This window comes from Nycticebus coucang, chromosome 6 (assembly GCF_027406575.1).
Source record: "Nycticebus coucang isolate mNycCou1 chromosome 6, mNycCou1.pri, whole genome shotgun sequence".
NCBI lineage: Eukaryota > Metazoa > Chordata > Mammalia > Primates > Lorisidae > Nycticebus > Nycticebus coucang.
The window spans coordinates 20,077,340-20,094,077 of record NC_069785.1 but is presented as its reverse complement, the minus strand read 5'-3'; the positions used below and the strand labels follow the sequence as shown (position 1 = coordinate 20,094,077).

The 16,738-nt window shown below is 38.7% G+C and overlaps 1 protein-coding gene and 1 non-coding gene across 4 annotated transcripts in view; both read right to left on the bottom strand.

Annotated features, from left to right (window-relative positions):
• Window positions 1-326: 326 nt before the first annotated feature.
• On the bottom strand, window positions 327-457 carry LOC128589512 (small nucleolar RNA SNORA11). Its single transcript, XR_008381073.1, has one exon. It is a non-coding gene; the product is annotated as a small nucleolar RNA SNORA11 (small nucleolar RNA).
• Window positions 458-4,701: 4,244 nt separating this feature from the next.
• BAZ1A (bromodomain adjacent to zinc finger domain 1A) overlaps window positions 4,702-16,738 on the bottom strand; it is a 108,505-nt gene continuing 96,468 nt past the window's right edge. For all 3 annotated transcript variants that reach the window (XM_053594689.1, XM_053594690.1, XM_053594688.1), the window contains 6 exons: window positions 13,628-13,875; window positions 13,318-13,541; window positions 10,492-10,961; window positions 8,640-8,782; window positions 6,414-6,501; window positions 4,702-5,691 (listed from right to left, as the gene is read on the bottom strand). In XM_053594689.1, the coding sequence (XP_053450664.1) occupies window positions 5,495-5,691; window positions 6,414-6,501; window positions 8,640-8,782; window positions 10,492-10,961; window positions 13,318-13,541; window positions 13,628-13,875 (1,370 nt within the window). In that variant the 3' untranslated portion in view covers window positions 4,702-5,494. The remainder of the gene's footprint in view (window positions 5,692-6,413; window positions 6,502-8,639; window positions 8,783-10,491; window positions 10,962-13,317; window positions 13,542-13,627; window positions 13,876-16,738) is intronic.

Here is a 16,738-nt window from a genome sequence, read left to right as displayed (position 1 = left end):
GTGTCATTGGTATTTCCAGGCTATCGGCTTCTTAGGCATCAAGTCTGCACGAGTCAAAAAGAAAACCCAGAGAACTCACCACTGTCTTTCCTCAGGCCCCAAGGTCCTTAGTCAGTTTACCTGCATGTGTGTATATATATATGTATATACATACACATGCATACATATGGATGGATATACATACGCTTGCCACTGTTCAGAGTCTCATCATCGCTTTATATATAATGTCCAGGGTTTTTAGTTTTACTGAGGAATAGGAGAAAGGATGCCTACTTCATCTCCCCACAAGTGGAAGTCTGCCTAAGGACTACTTTTCTTTTTTCCCCACATGTAGGGCATTTGTTCACAGGCGGCCACAAGTTTTGTGCTGCCCTTTGTCACAATGACCCTAGATTCCTATTGGGTGTGTTGTAAACAGAGGAGCCATTCTTCAGGGTCCCTGCTCTGAGCACACCCCAGAACCACTTTCTTTCTTTTCTTTTCTTTTTTGAGATGGAGTCTTTGTCATCCTTGGTAGAGTAACATGGCATTACAGCTCACAGCAACCTCAAACTCATGGGCTCAAGTGATTCTCTTGCCTCAGCCGCCCAAGTAGCTGGGATTAATCGAGTGATTCACAATGCTAGGCTAATTTTCTGTTTTTAGTAGAGATGGGGTCTTGCTTTTGCTCAAGCTGGTCTCCCGATCCTGAGCTCAAGCCATCCACCTGCCTCAGTCTCCCAGAATGCTAGCTAGGATTACAGGCGTGAGCCACCACACACAGCCCGGAGGACAGCACTTTTCTAGTACTTGTATGTCCTTTTTTTTTTTTTTTTTTTGTAGAGACAGAGTCTCATTGTACTGCCCTCGGCAAGAGTGCCGTGGCGTCACACGGCTCACAGCAACCTCTAACTCTTGGGCTTACGCGATTCTCTTGCCTCAGCCTCCCGAGTAGCTGGGACTACAGGCGCCCGCCACAACGCCCGGCTATTTTGTTGTTGCAGTTTGGCCGGGGCTGGGTTTGAACCCACCACCCTCGGCATATGGGGCCAGCGCCTTACCGACTGAGCCACAGGTGCCGCCCACTTGAATGTCCTTTTGAGCACATAGGTAAAGAATATGATAAATAAAAAAAGAACCAAAAAAGAACATCACTACATCCTATTCATTTTTTGCAACAAACATCTTTCCAAACGTGAGACTATTTTCTCATATGACTATACCTGACCATACATACATTGTTTTCCTGTTTGCTCACCAATTTATACTGTTCATAAAGATAAACCCGCATATGCCTGATCTCCCTGGAGACACCCTTACATAATGGAAAGATAGAACTTTAATATAACTGGTGTCATTGCCTCTGTGTCTTGGGCAAGTATTTATTTATTTATTTATTTTTGAAACAGAGCTTCAAGCTGTCACCCTGGGTAGAGTACCGTGGCATCACAGCTCACAGCAACCTCCCAACTCCTGGGCTCAAACAATTCTCCGGCCTCTGTCTCCCGAGTAGTTGGGACTACAGGCGCCCACCACAATGCCCGGCTATCTTTTGGTCGCAGCCATTATTGTTTGGTGGGCCCTGGCTGGATTCGAACCCACCAGCTTAGGTGTATGTGGCTGGCGCCTTAGCCACTTTAGCCACAGGCGCCGAGCCGTTGGGCAAGTATTTAAAAAAAACAAAAAGGCCAGGCAATGTGGCTAACACCTGTAATCCTGGCACTCTGGAGAGGCTGAGGAGGGTGGATTGTTAGGTTTAAGAATTCATGACCCTTCTGAGCCAAGAGTGAGACCCTGTCTCTACTAAAAAAACAAAAATTAGCGGGGCATTTTAGATATGCCTGTAGTCACAGCTAAAGCAAGAAGAGTACAATGATGCTATGGCACTCTACCTAAGGTGTCAGAGTGAAACTCTGTCTCCACAAACAAACAAACAAACAAAAAAACCCAACCAGGTGAAGTAGTGTGCACCTGTAATCCCAGCTACTCCAGAAACTGAGGTGGGAAGATCACTTGAGTTGAGTACAGGAATTCAAGTCCAGCCTGGGCAACACAGAAATACCCTGTTTCTTGAAAACAAAGAAAACCCATCTGAGTCTTAACTTCATCTGAAAAATGGAGGGAATACTAAAAGTTTCATGGAAATGCATTATTTTTTTCCAAAGAGATAGGGTCTCATTAAGCTGCCCAGCTGGTAAGCAATGGTGGTATCATAGCCTACTGCAGCCTCCAGCTCGTGGGCTCAAGCAATTCTCCTGCTTTAGTGTCCTCAGTAGTTGGGACTATGAGGTATTTGCCCATACCTGGCTAATTTCTCTCACACTCAGGCTGGTCTTAAAACTCCTGGGCTCGCCCAGGTGTGGTGGCTCAGGCCTATAATCCTAGCACTGTGGGAGGCTGAGGCAGGTGGCTTGCCTGAGCTCATGAGTTTGAGACCAGCCTTAGCCAAAGCCACAGTGAGACCTCACCTCTAAATACATAGCTGGGCACCGTGGCCGGCACCTATAGTCCTAGCTACTTGGGAGGCTGAGGCAAGAAAATCACTTAAACCCAAGAGTTTGAGGTTACTGTGAGATGTGACGCCACCATACTCTACTGAGGGGGACAAAGTGAGACTGTCTCAAAAAACAAAACAAAACAACAACTATAACTCCTGAACTCAAGCGATTCTCCCACCTCCCTAAGAGCTGGGATTATAGATGTGAAGTGAGCTAATGCCTGGCTGCACAACTGCCTAACTTAATGCAAAAAGTATTTAATTTTTGCATTTAACTTTTTGCCTGTAGCTCAGCGACTAGGGTGCCAGCCACATACACTGAGGCTGGTGGGTTCGAATCCAGACCGGGCCTGCCAAACAACAATAACAACTACAACCAAAAAATAGCCAGGCATTGTGGTGGGTGCCTGTAGTCCCAGCTACGTGGGAGGCTGAGGCAAGAGAATTGCTTGAGCCCAAGAGTTGGAGGTTGCTGTGAGCTGTGACACCTCCCAGGGCACTTACCCAGGGTGACATAGTGAGACTCTGTCTCAAAACAAAATAAATAAATAAATAAATAAAGGGCCTGGCACATAAATGATGTATTAATTTCTTTCCCTTCTGGCACTCTCTTTTACAATGAACAAATCAAGTGCTTTTAGAAATACACTTTATGTGAGTTTAGAGGCTAATGTCTCTGTCACTATATTGTACTCTAGTACTCTCCATCATGTTTTTGTTCCATCCGTTCAATTATTTAGTCTTCTCCTTGAAGAAAAACATGACAGCGAAGTAGGAGTCAAATAATGCTGATTGCTTTCTTGGTCATGTTAACATTACATTCTCAGCCACTAATATACATCCCTTGTCTGTTAACCTTGTGGCTACATAAAGTTTTAATTACTTTAGACACAATGATTTTTGTATATCGAAAGGTAATGTATTACTTTAACTGAGTTTGAGAAAGGCAATGCATAATATAAATTCCGAGTTTTATGAGTGATTTTCAGACTGAATAATCCTGCAACTAGTTGGTTAAAATATTTCCTTCTTAGTGTTTAGAAGAAAAGCAAATACAAAATTACTTGTTATTAACATTAAAAAGTAAATATTATGCAATCAAGCACATTACTTTCTATTGAAAGGTAATTTTATTTTCAGAATTGTCTCTTTGATAATTAAATATTAAGTAAAATTTTCTAAGAAATTTGGTTATTGGCATATACAATTACTGCATTTTTAAAAATTTTATAAATTTACTAAAAGTTGAAGATATTGAACATATACATGGAAAGAATCTGAAAAATTGATAATCTCAAACTATATGAGAAAGAAATGAAAGAGGGGTTGCCAAATAAACTGACCTAATTAAACAAGAATGTTATATACTCAGGGCTTCAGATAAGAAAATAGAGGGAAGTTTCTTTCTCCTGCCTGCCACAAAGCCCTTGAGAAGACACCTGGCTCTTGGATGATAAAAAGGAAAAGTTACTACCCTGTTTCCCCGAAAATAAGACAGTGTCTTTTTTTAAGGCGTGCTCCCAGAGATGTGCTAGGTCTTATTTTCAGGGGACATCTTATCTTTCCTGTTAGTAGGTCTTATTTTCGGGGAAACAGGGTACTACAAAACCAGGTCCCTGGCTGGATGCAGTGGCTCATATCTGTAATCCTAGCACTTTGGGAGGCTAAGGCAGGAGGACTGCTTGAGGCTAGGAGTTTTAGACTAGCCTGATCAAGATGGTGAGGCCCTATCTCTACAAAAAATAAGAAAAATTAGCCAGGTGTGGTGGCATATGCCTGTAATCTCAGTTACCGCAGAGCCTAAGAGTTGAAGGTTACTGTGAACTATGACGACAGCACTGCATTCTAGCCCAAGTGAGACAGTGAGACCCTGTCTCAAAATAAAACAAATTGAGGTCCCTGTATGTCTTCCATACCTAAGAAAGAACTCCTTTTATGTATATACATATATCTGTACACACGTTTATTATACATATTTTAATTTCCAGAGTGTTTACTAGGTGAGCATACTACAATTTTTTTTCTTCTTTTTAATAAAAATCTATGCATAGAGTATTACTGTTTTTGATGGGCTGTTTCTTACTCCTCAAGGGTTTAGGCAGAATAAGAGGCTGATTACTGTTGTAGAGATTCAAGTAAAATAAAACATTGGTTCCTATGGCTTGTGTGTATCACATGCAAACATCCAATTCTCATCTGTAAAAAATTCCAGAAATTCAAAATACTTGAAAAAATGTTATCATTTTATTTGTACACTTAAAGTGATACATAGTAACTTAAAATACAGTTCTGTGAAACTGAAAGAACTGTCAGGGAAAAGAGAGGGTGTTATTTTTTTGTTTTTGATTGATCATTAAGGAAGTTAGAGAAATAAAACAAAAACACAGTAAAAGGTTTAAAAAATTAAAGAACATTTCTCATGTATAAATTTTATAAATATAAAACAAATTCACAAATTACTTTGAATGCTAAATAAATATCTAATTAATAAACTCAGACTTAATACCTTCAGCCAGCACTGGTACAGCACTTCAAGGATATAAAATTAGATTCATTCACGTGTAGTGTTGCAAGAATATGCTCATTAAACACTTCTTAAGACATATACACGTTTTTCTAAACTGTGTTATAGAAGACTCATCTGTGTAGATAAATCTCCCTTAATACCACAACTTCTAAAAAATCAGTAACAAAATAAATCATAGGTGAAAAAATATTTTCCAAGGTATGTGGACACATGAATGATCTCAAAATGTACAAAAACCTCTGTAAACCAGTACTGTATCCAATACATCTATCAAACTTATTAGACACTGAACAAAACTGTAGCAAAGGAAATCTTTCCTACATTCTCCTGAGTGCTTAATATTAAAATTGAGAATATAGTGCAGGCCACACTTCAACGTGGTCAATCAGTTGTTATTGCTTTATACATATATCTGCTTTAGAGCATGATTTAATGTTCCATTTTAATGAACAATTTGTTTTTCTTCAAATATATCCTTCAGAAGGACAAAATTAGATTCGTGACTTTTTTGCAGCTGGTGGTGTGCTAACTTGGTCCACATTACTGGGTGAGACTTGGAGTCCAAGCTTTTGAGCCTGAATATGAAAAAACGCTTGAAGCCTAATTCCAGCTTTTGCTTCACTTGTGTTACGAGGGTTGTATTCAAAGCAGTTCGAGAACATTAACTCAATGTCATCAATAAACTCAGCTAGAGAGGACAAGAAGCAAACAAGATTAGAATGCAAGTACATAAATTATAATTTTTGTATGTATCGTATTTGGAAACTTCGTTAAGAAAATGGAAGCCTACATTTTTCTTTAGAAAAGATGAGTCTGAAACGAGGTAGCACAGCTGAAGTGTAAATCTGTTTTTGTTACAAAGACTTTACAACTGTTTTACTGAAACTATGCCATTAAGTAATTACATATATTGTATAATTATAAAGAATCTCTTTTAATAAGATCAGATTCTTTATTTTTTATTTGTAGTTTTTGGCCGGGGCTGGGTTTGAACCTGCCACCTCCAGCATATGGGGCCAGCACCCTACTCCTTTGAGCCACAGGCACCGGCCATTCTTTTTTTTTTCATTTCTAAGTATTACAGGGGTACAAATATTTTTGGTTACATGGATCACTTTTATAATGCTTGAGTCATGGTGCCTGATACCCAGATAGTGTTTGCTGTACATGTTAGGTAGGTTTTTGTCCAACTCCTTTTCCTCCCTCCCAATACAATAAGATTCTATAAAATATCATTAACTTATTCAAATATAATCCATCTTTCACCTCCATATACACTAATGAGCATTTTAGGGACCTCTTGGGATGGCATCCTCACAACTACATTAATATCCATTGTTTAAAACAAAACAGCCTTACCTCCTCTCTTTAAACAAAAATGATTATCATGGAAAAACATAAATTACTTACATGCTAATTTATATTCACACTTATTTACTTTTTCACGAATTATATTTAAGGCAATGGGCTTTTTGATGATGTCATAGTAGTCTGGGACCTATAAAATAATTCAAATATATTTTCATACTGAAAATTTAATCAGAAGTGTTCAAATACTTACATTTTGTACTTAAAAGCAACTCATTATTAACCTCTAAATACTATTATTCCATGAAAATCATGCAATATACTGTCAGTCACTATAATATTGTATAAACCTATTTGATACCATTAAAAATATTAATAATTGGCGGCACCCATAGCTCAGTGGGTAGGGCACTGGCCACATACATGAGGCTGGTGAGTTTGAACCTGGCTTGGGCCAGCTAAACAGTAATGACAACTGCAACAACAACAACAAAAATTAATAATTTATTTTGAAAAGAAAAAAATTATGCTCACTGTTCTCTCCCTCTGTCTACATAGGTAGATATATACACATATAAAAATTATCATTGTGAGCAAAAGAAAACAATTTTACTTTGTTCTCTTTCTTTTTTTAATTTTTTTATTGTTAAATCATAGCTGTGTACATTTGTGCAATCAAGGGGTATGCTGGTTTCATAAAGAAAACAATTTTAAATAAACATTATTATATTTTTAATAAGAAATAGCGGTGGCTCACACCTATAATCCCACCACTCTGAGGCCAAGGTGAGTGGACTGCTAAAGCTCACCAGTTTGAGATCAGCCTGAGCAAGAGATACCATCCCTAAAAAACAGCCAGGTGTTGTGGCAGGTGCCTGTAGTCCCGGCCATTTGGGATGCTGAGGCAAGCGGATTGCTTGGGCCCAAGAGTTTGAGGTTGTTGTGAGCTATAATGCCAAGGTACTCTATCAGGGGACAAGAAAGTGAGACTCAGTCTCAAAAAAAAAAAAGAAAGAAGGGTGGTGCCTGTGGCTCAAAGGGGTAGGGCGCCAGCCCCGTATGCCAGAGGTGGCGGGTTCAAACCCAGCCCTGGCCAAAAACTGCAAAAAAAAAAAAAGAAAAGAAAAGAAAAAAGAAATTAATGTAACAAAGCTTAATTCAGAACAAAATCTACCCAGAAAAAATGAGTCAAATTAAGATTTAACCTTTTTAGATGCCTTTCAATATTCTCACATTCCTGCTCTAGAAATCTTAAAGTAGAATTTTAATGATGTTACTTCTTCATTCAGAAATCTTCACCTACACAGACAGGTGAGACCTTAATACGCACTGTCTGCTCCAATTAAATTATCCACCATTCTCCATGTTCTCATTTTTGAGTGTTCATAGTCCCAGAAATTTCGGAACTACTCTTTTTATCTATTTTACCTAAGAGAAATACCATTAATGGCACTCAGTTGAATTAACTCTATTCATTTTTATTACACAGAACAAAGCAGTGAGGTCATTTTAGCACACTGTCATTTATAAAGAATCAGTTATAGATTTAGAAGGGACTGAGGAGGCGGTGCCCGTGGCTCAAGGGGTAGGGCGCCAACCATATACACGGAGGCTGGTGGGTTCGAACCCAGACTGGGCCAGCTAAAACAATGACAACTGCAACAACAAAAAAAAATAGCCAGGTGTTGTGGTGGGCGCCTGTGGTCCCAGCTAGTTGGGAGGCTGAGGCAAGAGAATCACTTGAGCCCAAGAGTTTTGAGGTTGCTGTGAGCTGTGATGCCACGGCATTCTACCCAGGGTGACAGTTTGAGACTCTGTTTCAAAAAAAAAAGAGAAGGGACTGAGGAGACTATGCTTTTTCTTCTTCTTCTTTTTTTTTTTTTTTTTGAGACAGAGTCTTACTCTATGGCCTGGGCTAGAGTGCAGTGGCCAGATCATAGCTTACTGTAACCTAAAACCTGTGGTCTCAAGTGATCTTCCTGCCTCAGTCTCTCCAGTAGCTGGGACTACAGGTACCTGCCACCACACCCAGTTAATTTTTCTATTTTTTTTTTGTGTGTGGGGGTCTCACTATATTGTCCAGGCTGGTGTTGAACTCCTGGCTTCAAGCAATCCTGCTACCTCAGCCTCCCAAAGGACCAGGATCACAGGTATGAGCCATTATGTCAGCCACAATATTATCCTTTCTAGCTCCATTATTTTCAATATAGGAACAACCTTCTATTTTTTAAGAAAGAAGACAGTAATAGGTATCTTGACTACCTCAAAGTTGCCATGCATACTCAATCAAAAAATGCATAAGAAAACAAAGTCTGGTAATATTATTACCTGAATTTTAGAAACCAGTTTCAAAAAAGGCCAGCTGTCATCATGCCGTACCAGTTCCACAACAAGTTGTTCAAAGGCAGACAGTTCATGGACTCCTCCCTGTCGGCCAGAACTCCTTCGACTCTGTGTCATAGGAGATGACTCTGAGTAAATAATCAAAACATTTTACATGATAAGAAAGAAAAATGTTTCATCACCACAATCTAACTGTGCATATAAATACAAATCAAATTCAAACTGAAAATTCAGACACTCTAGTCACTGAAGGTTAATTTCTTTTATGATAGGAAAATCAGAAATAAATATTCATTATGTCCTTTTTGATCTTAAAAATATCTGACCAAACATTCATTGAGAAAAGACTGTGAAAGAGTATAATGCAAAAGAAAAACCTAAAACACAAAGTTTGTGGATTTTTATAGGTTTATTAAAAATACTTTTTCAACCATAGTAAAATGAAAGAAACAAGCAATTCCCTAATATTTCCTAAAGTATGCCCTTAAAATAAAAACCCCTTCAGTTCTAAAAACTAGACCTATATATAACTTACCTTACACAAAAGAAAAGCAATTCTCAATGATAAAGTCAAATATTTTATATATATATATATATTTTTTTTTTTTTTGAGATAGGGTTTTGCTCTGTTGCCTGGGCTTAGGGTACAGTGGTATTATCAAAGCCTACTGTAACCTCAAATTCCTGGACTCAAGTGATCCTCCTGCTTCAGCCTCCCAAGTAGCTGAGACTGTAAGTGGATACCACAATGCCCAGTTCATTTTTATATTTTTTGTAAAGACAAGGTGTCTTGCTCTTGCTCAGGATGGTCTTGAACTCCTGGCCTTGAACGATCCTCCTGCCTCAGCCTCCCAGAATTCTCGGATTATAGGCATGAGCCACCATGCCCAGCCCTGCAGAGTTTTTTGAATAAAAAATTTTCAGGTGTGTTATTTCTCCAAACACCTTAGAGAATTAGGAAAGAGCAACAGAGATAAGGGGATAAGAGAAGCTAAATTAGATCCTGATTGGTATAAAATAATCTGATACATCCCCCCCCCAAATTTGACAACTGGTGACTGCATAAACAGACTATGTGCCATTCTTTCATCATTGGAGTCCTTAATCCTGTCATGTATCTGAAAAATGAACACACGACCTTCTTACAATTGTTTGAAAAACAGTAGCAATTTTTATGTTTAACTTCATTTTTTTTAAAATATCAGTTTTATTACTAAATAAACTTTAAAAAAGGAAACAGCACTGAAGAGATAAAGGATGAATAAAGAGATTATTATATGAAAAAGATCACTATAAACAAAAACCAGAATCAAAAGATAGCTACTGGTCACTCCCTAAAAATATCACTGCCCTCAACTCTGCCTCTCCCCACAAATCCAGTATTTCACATGTGGACCTTATCATATAACTTAATATAGCTGTTTAAATGATTATAAATATGTGTGTTTTGAGGGAGGAAAAAAGGGAGAGCGTGAAATGTGTTATGGTATTACACTGAGACCATTCAACAAATGGCCAAGTATCTCCATTTAAAACAGAGCCTCATTTGCAAATTATTACATTATCCTGCTATACTAGCTGAAAGATGAGTGATGTAAATTATCTTTATTCCCTAAACAGCTGCCCCTTTGATGAGTATTGAGTTAGGTCAGTTGTTCCCTAGTAACTGTTAACTAAATTTTTAGTAACATTTTAATTTTTAATTTAATTTTTATTTAAAAAATTCATTAAAATCTTAGTGAAAGCCTTTAAAAAATGACCTAAGGTATTTTAACATTCAATATTTCTAAATTATTCAATTTTCTTAGGTACAGAGGGTTTAAACTGGACTTCTTACCTGTAGATTGTCTTTTTCTGCATCTCCTTTTGGATTCACTATCTTGGAGAGAAAGTTTTGAAGCAACACTTAAAGATCTTGACTGTTCACTTGACTTTGTGGCAATGACTCTGAAGTTAGGGAAGTTGGGACTATTTTCTGGTGTACTATTAGCACTTTTTCTGCCTCTACTTTTTCTACGAGGACTAAGTAGTTCCACAAATACATCTGCTTGCAGTGGGCCATGACTGTGGCGAGTTGAACGACTAGCAATTCTTAAAGATTTAGTTTCTGTAGAAGGAGCAGAATTTATTTTTCTTAGGCTTCTACCAGTGGTTTTAGAAGAAATAGTTGTCTTGGGTGTACTGTGCTGACTCCTTGAAGGGTATCTTCCAGAATCTTGTCGTTGGCCATGACTTGAGAAAGAGGAGCTTAGTCTCCCTCTTGTTTTTATTGGCAATCTAACTTGTGGTCTTCCTCGTTTTGGTGGGCTATAAATATTGTTAGAAAACATGATTATTGTGCAGAACAATGATGAACACCATTAGCTTTATTTTCCTTGTTCTATTAAGTCAATGAGTTATAAACAAATTTTTTGTGTAACTGATACTTATCCTACACTCAAATCCGATAAATAGACCTAGTCTATCATATTGAAAAACTGAAAAGAGTGATAAACTAATATTAAAAGGCAATTCTTTTGTCTCATTTTGCTACAACAGACTATCACTTTTCATTATTGTTGATACTGAGGTAAACTACAGTTTTTGTCAAGGGCTGTCACTAAAGTGGGCCTTGAACCTATTGCTCCTGAATACCAAGCCAAGAACCTCTCTGCTGTCTTCTGATTTTAACTGTGAATTGCAAAACTAGATCTAATCTTTTTTCTTTTTTTGAGACAGAGTCTCACTATGTTACCGTGGGTAGAGGGCAGTGGTGTCACAGCTCACAGCAACTGCTAACTCTTGGGCTTAAGCAATTCTCTTGCCTCAGCCTCCTATGTAGCTGGGACTACATGTGCCCGCCACAGCGACTGGCTATTTTGTTGTTGTTGTTGTAGTTGTCATTGTTGCTTAGCTGGTCTGGGCTGGGCTTGAACCCGCCAGCCTCGGTGCATGTGGCTGGCGCCATAACACCTGTGCTGCTACAGGTACCGAGCCCTTTTTATTGTCCTTAGTTAAAAGGACAAAACAATGCCATTGTGCCTCTTTGAATCCATCTCCCCACATACCTGGACTTCTAGTTTAGGTACCTGGAGTATTTGCAAGAATTTCCCAAATTTGTTACCATCTTTGTACTTAACACAATATTGCCCTCATAAGCTATAGAGAAGATAACTCCTGTAGCTACTATTCTTAACAAATAATACTGTGTTTAAAACCAGTGGGGGCACTGTGATCTTTACTTCACCTCCTCCAACTGGTCCTTTTATACTTTGACAATTCTGGGTTGCTCTTGTTTTACATTTATTTTCCTGATTCCACACAAATGAAATTCAAATATTTAAAAGTGGGACAGAAAATGGTGAGAACAAGGAGCCCAATATGACTTCCCCTGGTGTGACTGGCTCTTCCCTTTATTGTGTGCCTCAGATCATGTATGTGTGTGTGTTTTAAACAAACTGATGGCAACTATTTTTCCAAAAGCATGATGAGTTTACTTTTTGTACCTGTGTCAAGTTAATTTTTAACAATAAAATATTTTTAAATTAAGGTATTTTTTTGTTGTTGTTGTTGTTAAGATCGAGTCTCACTCCATCACCCTGGATAGAGTGCTGTGGTGTCATAGCTCACAGCAACCTCAAACTCTTGGGCTTAAGGATCCTCTTGCCTCAGCCTCCAGGGTAGCTGGGATTATAGGCACCCATCATAGGGCCTGGGTAGTTTTTCTATTTTTAGTAGACACAGAGTCTTGCTCTTGCTTAGGTTGGTCTCTATCTCCTGAGCTCAAGCAATCCACGTGCCTCACCCTCCCAGAGTGCTATCCTTTGTTTTTTTCAACAAATAATCCTATTGCATGCCTAATAGACTATGATACAGTGTAAATGTAAGTGCTTTATATAAGCACTGAGAAACCAAAAAAGTTAGTGTGATTTGCTTTATTGCAGTGGTCTGGAATCAGACCAACAGCATCCCTGGGTAGATGTGTGTTCATGCATATCTACCTTCAGGACATGTATGTACCTTTATTTCAGCCCAAGAAGGGTGATCGTTCCAGTGCGGCCACAGCAGGAGGAGTATCTGGGCTCCACATCCATTGTTAGGCTTAGGTAACAAAGTTTGCTAATTATATGAAGAATTCTTGGTTATATAATGGTTGTTTCTGGGTGCTAATGTGGCAGGCATATTACAAAAATACAGTGTACTCCCTGTCATAGATCATTCTCTATAGATTGCCCAAATCCCACTCCTTGGGAATATTTTTGAATGTTTATAATATATAAAAAGCAAAGGTAGCTTCGGGCTACTATATTTTAGTTTTAAAACATTATAGACCCTGGGCGGCGCCTGTGGCTCAGTGAGTAGGGCGCCGGCCCCATATACTGAGGGTGGCGGGTTCAAACCCAGCCCCGGCCAAAACCCAAAAAATAGCCAGGCGCTGTGGCAGGTGCCTGTAGTCCCAGCTGCTCGGGAGACAGAGGCAAGAGAACCGCGTAAGCCCAAGAGCTAGAGGTTGCTGTGAGTCCTGTGACGTCATGGCATTCTACCGAGGGCAGTAAAGTGAGACTCTGTCTCTACAAAAAAACACCCAAAACATTATAGACCCCAACTATTCCATTTATAATTGAACAGTCAAAAGATTGTCTAATTAAGACATACTCTTGTTTTGTTGCATGTTATTACTTACCTGATTTCCTCCTCTTCTTGAGAGTCACCTTCATCTTGTTCTACCTCATACTCTTCCTCTTCACTTTGACCTTCATCATCATCATCAGCTTCACCAACCTCACCTTCCATACTCTCTTCCATTTCTTCATCACTTTCCACGGAAGGTCTCTGTCTAGAGGACAGTCTTCTAGAACGTTGCTTTGGTCGACATTCTGGACAAAACCAATCTCCTTCAGGTACAGTCTTAACAAAACACAGAAATAATCTCAATCATCTATCTTTCAAAATCTGATTATCTTAATTCTGAAAAGCAGAAGAAGAAAAAATACCTTGAGCTTTGGTCGAACACAGTAAGTATGATGACCCCGATCACAGCCATCACAAAGAACCATGTTTTCAGCATCACCCTTCTTTCGGCATATCTTGCAACGGGCATTCAGTATAGATTTAGACCATATCACACTACGGTCCAAGGTGGACAGGTGAAGAAAAACTTGGGATAGACTAGCAGAGGAAAGGAGAGATTCTCTCCAACGGTCTAGGACTGTTTTATAAGAACGCCCACTGTCACTGGCATCTTAAAAAAAAAAAAAAGTAATTAAAGTTTTTAGGCAAAATTAGACATATCCTACAACTATTTTCTTGGCAGTTTAAACAGGTTAGATGTCACATTTTTATCTTCTGATATTTAACCAAGAGATCATGTTAACATTAAAAAAAAAAAAATCTCAGCTGGGCACAGTAGCTCATGCCTGTAATCCTAGCACTGTAAGAAGCAGGTGGGTTGCTTGAGCTCAGGAGTTCAAGACTAGCCTGAGCAAGAGCAAGACCTCATCTCTACTAAAAATAGAAAAACTGAGGCTAGAAGATCGCTTGAGCCCAGAGTTTGAGGTTGCTGTGAGCTATGATGCCATGGCATTCTACCCAGGGCAATTCTGAATGAGACTCTGTCTCAAAACAAAAACAAAAACAAAAAAACCCAAAACCAAAAACCAAAAAACAACTCATGTTTTTCAGGCAATAGTTGCTAACCACAAAAAGAGAAACCAACCAACCAAACGGACAAAAAACCCAACAAAGCTCATATAAAATATTCGCTGAGCCACATATTGTTTATCATGAGGAATTACTTAAATCCATAAATCAAATGCTAACAAATTTCAGTGGTTAAGAAAGAAAAATAACTTAGGCAATGTATTCTCAAGCAAGTTTTTACATTAAATCTTCATCTTATTTAGAAAACTGGCTAAATATGATTATAAATTACTATTCATTTGAACCAGGATATTGCTTCCCCATTTTCTTTTTTTTTGCAGTTTTTGGCCGGGGCCAGTTTTGAACCCACCACCTTTGGTATATGGGGCTGGCATCCTACTCCTTTGAGCCATAGGTGCAGTCCCTGCTTCCCCATTTTCAGTAAAAGATGAACTGCTCTCTAACCGAAGTTAGATAGTGATGATGGCTGCACCAACAGTGAATATACTAAAAACACCATTCCTGACACTTTAATTTTATCTCAATAAGGTTATTATTTATCAATTTATCAATTGTGTACAAATACCAACTATATTGCCTTCTATCTGTAAGAAAAGATATTCTAAAATTGCAGTAAATAAAAACAGTATCAGTAATTCACCAAAAAGAATTTTCAGCACCAATATATAGGAATAGTTGAAATCTTCTATCATTAATATCACCATTCCTTTATCTTCTGGGCTAAAAACAATTAAGAATTATTTGATTACATGTTATCAATCTATAGTGAGTTCATCATTTTACAATGATGTGTAATTTCCATTTCACTATTTAAGATAATTACCATCTTAATTTTCCTAAAACATTATAATGAATTCCTCAAGGTATATATAAGATTCCATACATAACCTGGTTATAATAGGAAATGCTATGTTTCCTACTGTTAATCCTCAAATAAAACCTCATGGGCAGTAGCATAATGGTAAAGGAATACTGGCTTTGGAGTTAGTTGGCTCTGAGATGAGTACTGGCTCCCCTACATGAGGTTAGACAAGTTACTCAACCCCTCTGTGTCTCAGGTCCTCCCTCAGTTGTAATAAGTAGATAGTATGTACCTCTGAAAGCTGCTGGACCCATCAAATGAGATCATATACATAAAGTGTATCATTATTCTTTTTTCTTTTTTTTTTGAGACAGAGCCTCACTTTCTTGCCCCTGGTAGAGTGCTGTTGCATCATAGCTCACAGCAACCTTAAGCTCAAACGGCTGCTTCAGCCTCCCAAGCAGCCAGGACTACAGGCACCCACTACAATGCTCACCAATTTTTTTAGGGACAGGGGTCTCACTTTTGCTCAGGCTGGTCTCATCATGAGCTCAAGAGACTCACCCGCCTTGGCCTCCTGGAATGCTGCTCAGTATCATTGCTCTTGCATTATATAGCTCTCCCCCATTTGCAGCATTTCAGAGATAAGAAACAAGTCTATTCTATGGTCCTTATCTTCAAGGCAGGCTAAGTACAGCTGGGAAAGTGAAGCTATACACAATGAGTTAAAACCATGAAACAAGAGACTTGCCAAACCCCAGTGGACCTTGAGCTCCTGTTCACTGCTGAGCAGGGTGAGAAATAGGACATGAAACCCCTTGGCCCACCAAGGTGGAGAGCTCCTCTCCAGAAAGATAAGACTTCAAAAGGCTACTCTTTTAAGTGTCAGAGTGGAAAAGGGTGCTACACAAAATAAAAGGATAAGATAAAAAAAAAAAAAGTTTATCCTGAGAATCTGTAACCACAAGCAAAGCCTTGAACAAGTTTAAAACTTAAAAAAACACAGACTATGATTTTGAAGTGATCTAGGATCAGTAGTGACCTCATGTAAATGGCAGAAACAAGTACAAATCTTTGCAAATTCTCTCTGAAAACATTTCTATAGAGCAAATCTGAGGAATCCAAGCTAAGCAAAAAACTATAGACGTGGGGAACAAAACACTGTAATAGCCATCAGAATCAAACTTATAAAGACTTCAGATACTAGAAGTAGACTCAGAATACAAAATAATTATGCTTAATGTGTTTTAGGAAATAAGAGTTGAAAAATATGAATAAATAACCAGATAGTGTGAAAAAGAAGCAGAACTTCTAACAACTACTGAGATTAATAACTCAATGGCAGAGGGGAAAACTCAATGGATGGGTCAACTGGCCCTTTAAAGCTGAAGAGAAGGGCCTTGTCAGCAAGGGGTGGTGGTGGTGACAAACAAACAAAATCTTCCTCAGGCTTCTGCTTTAAGTGCAGCAACCAGCCTTCTGGGCAAAGCAGTGCCCCAAATCCAAACCACCCCCTCAAACTGTGTCCAGCAGGCAGAGGTCTGGCTACCTGGGTCTTTCTGAAGATCCGGTGCAGACACTCTCAGAATGTGGCTGAAATTCCCTCTTGAGCCTAGCTGCAAAAGACCAATGACCCCCAGAA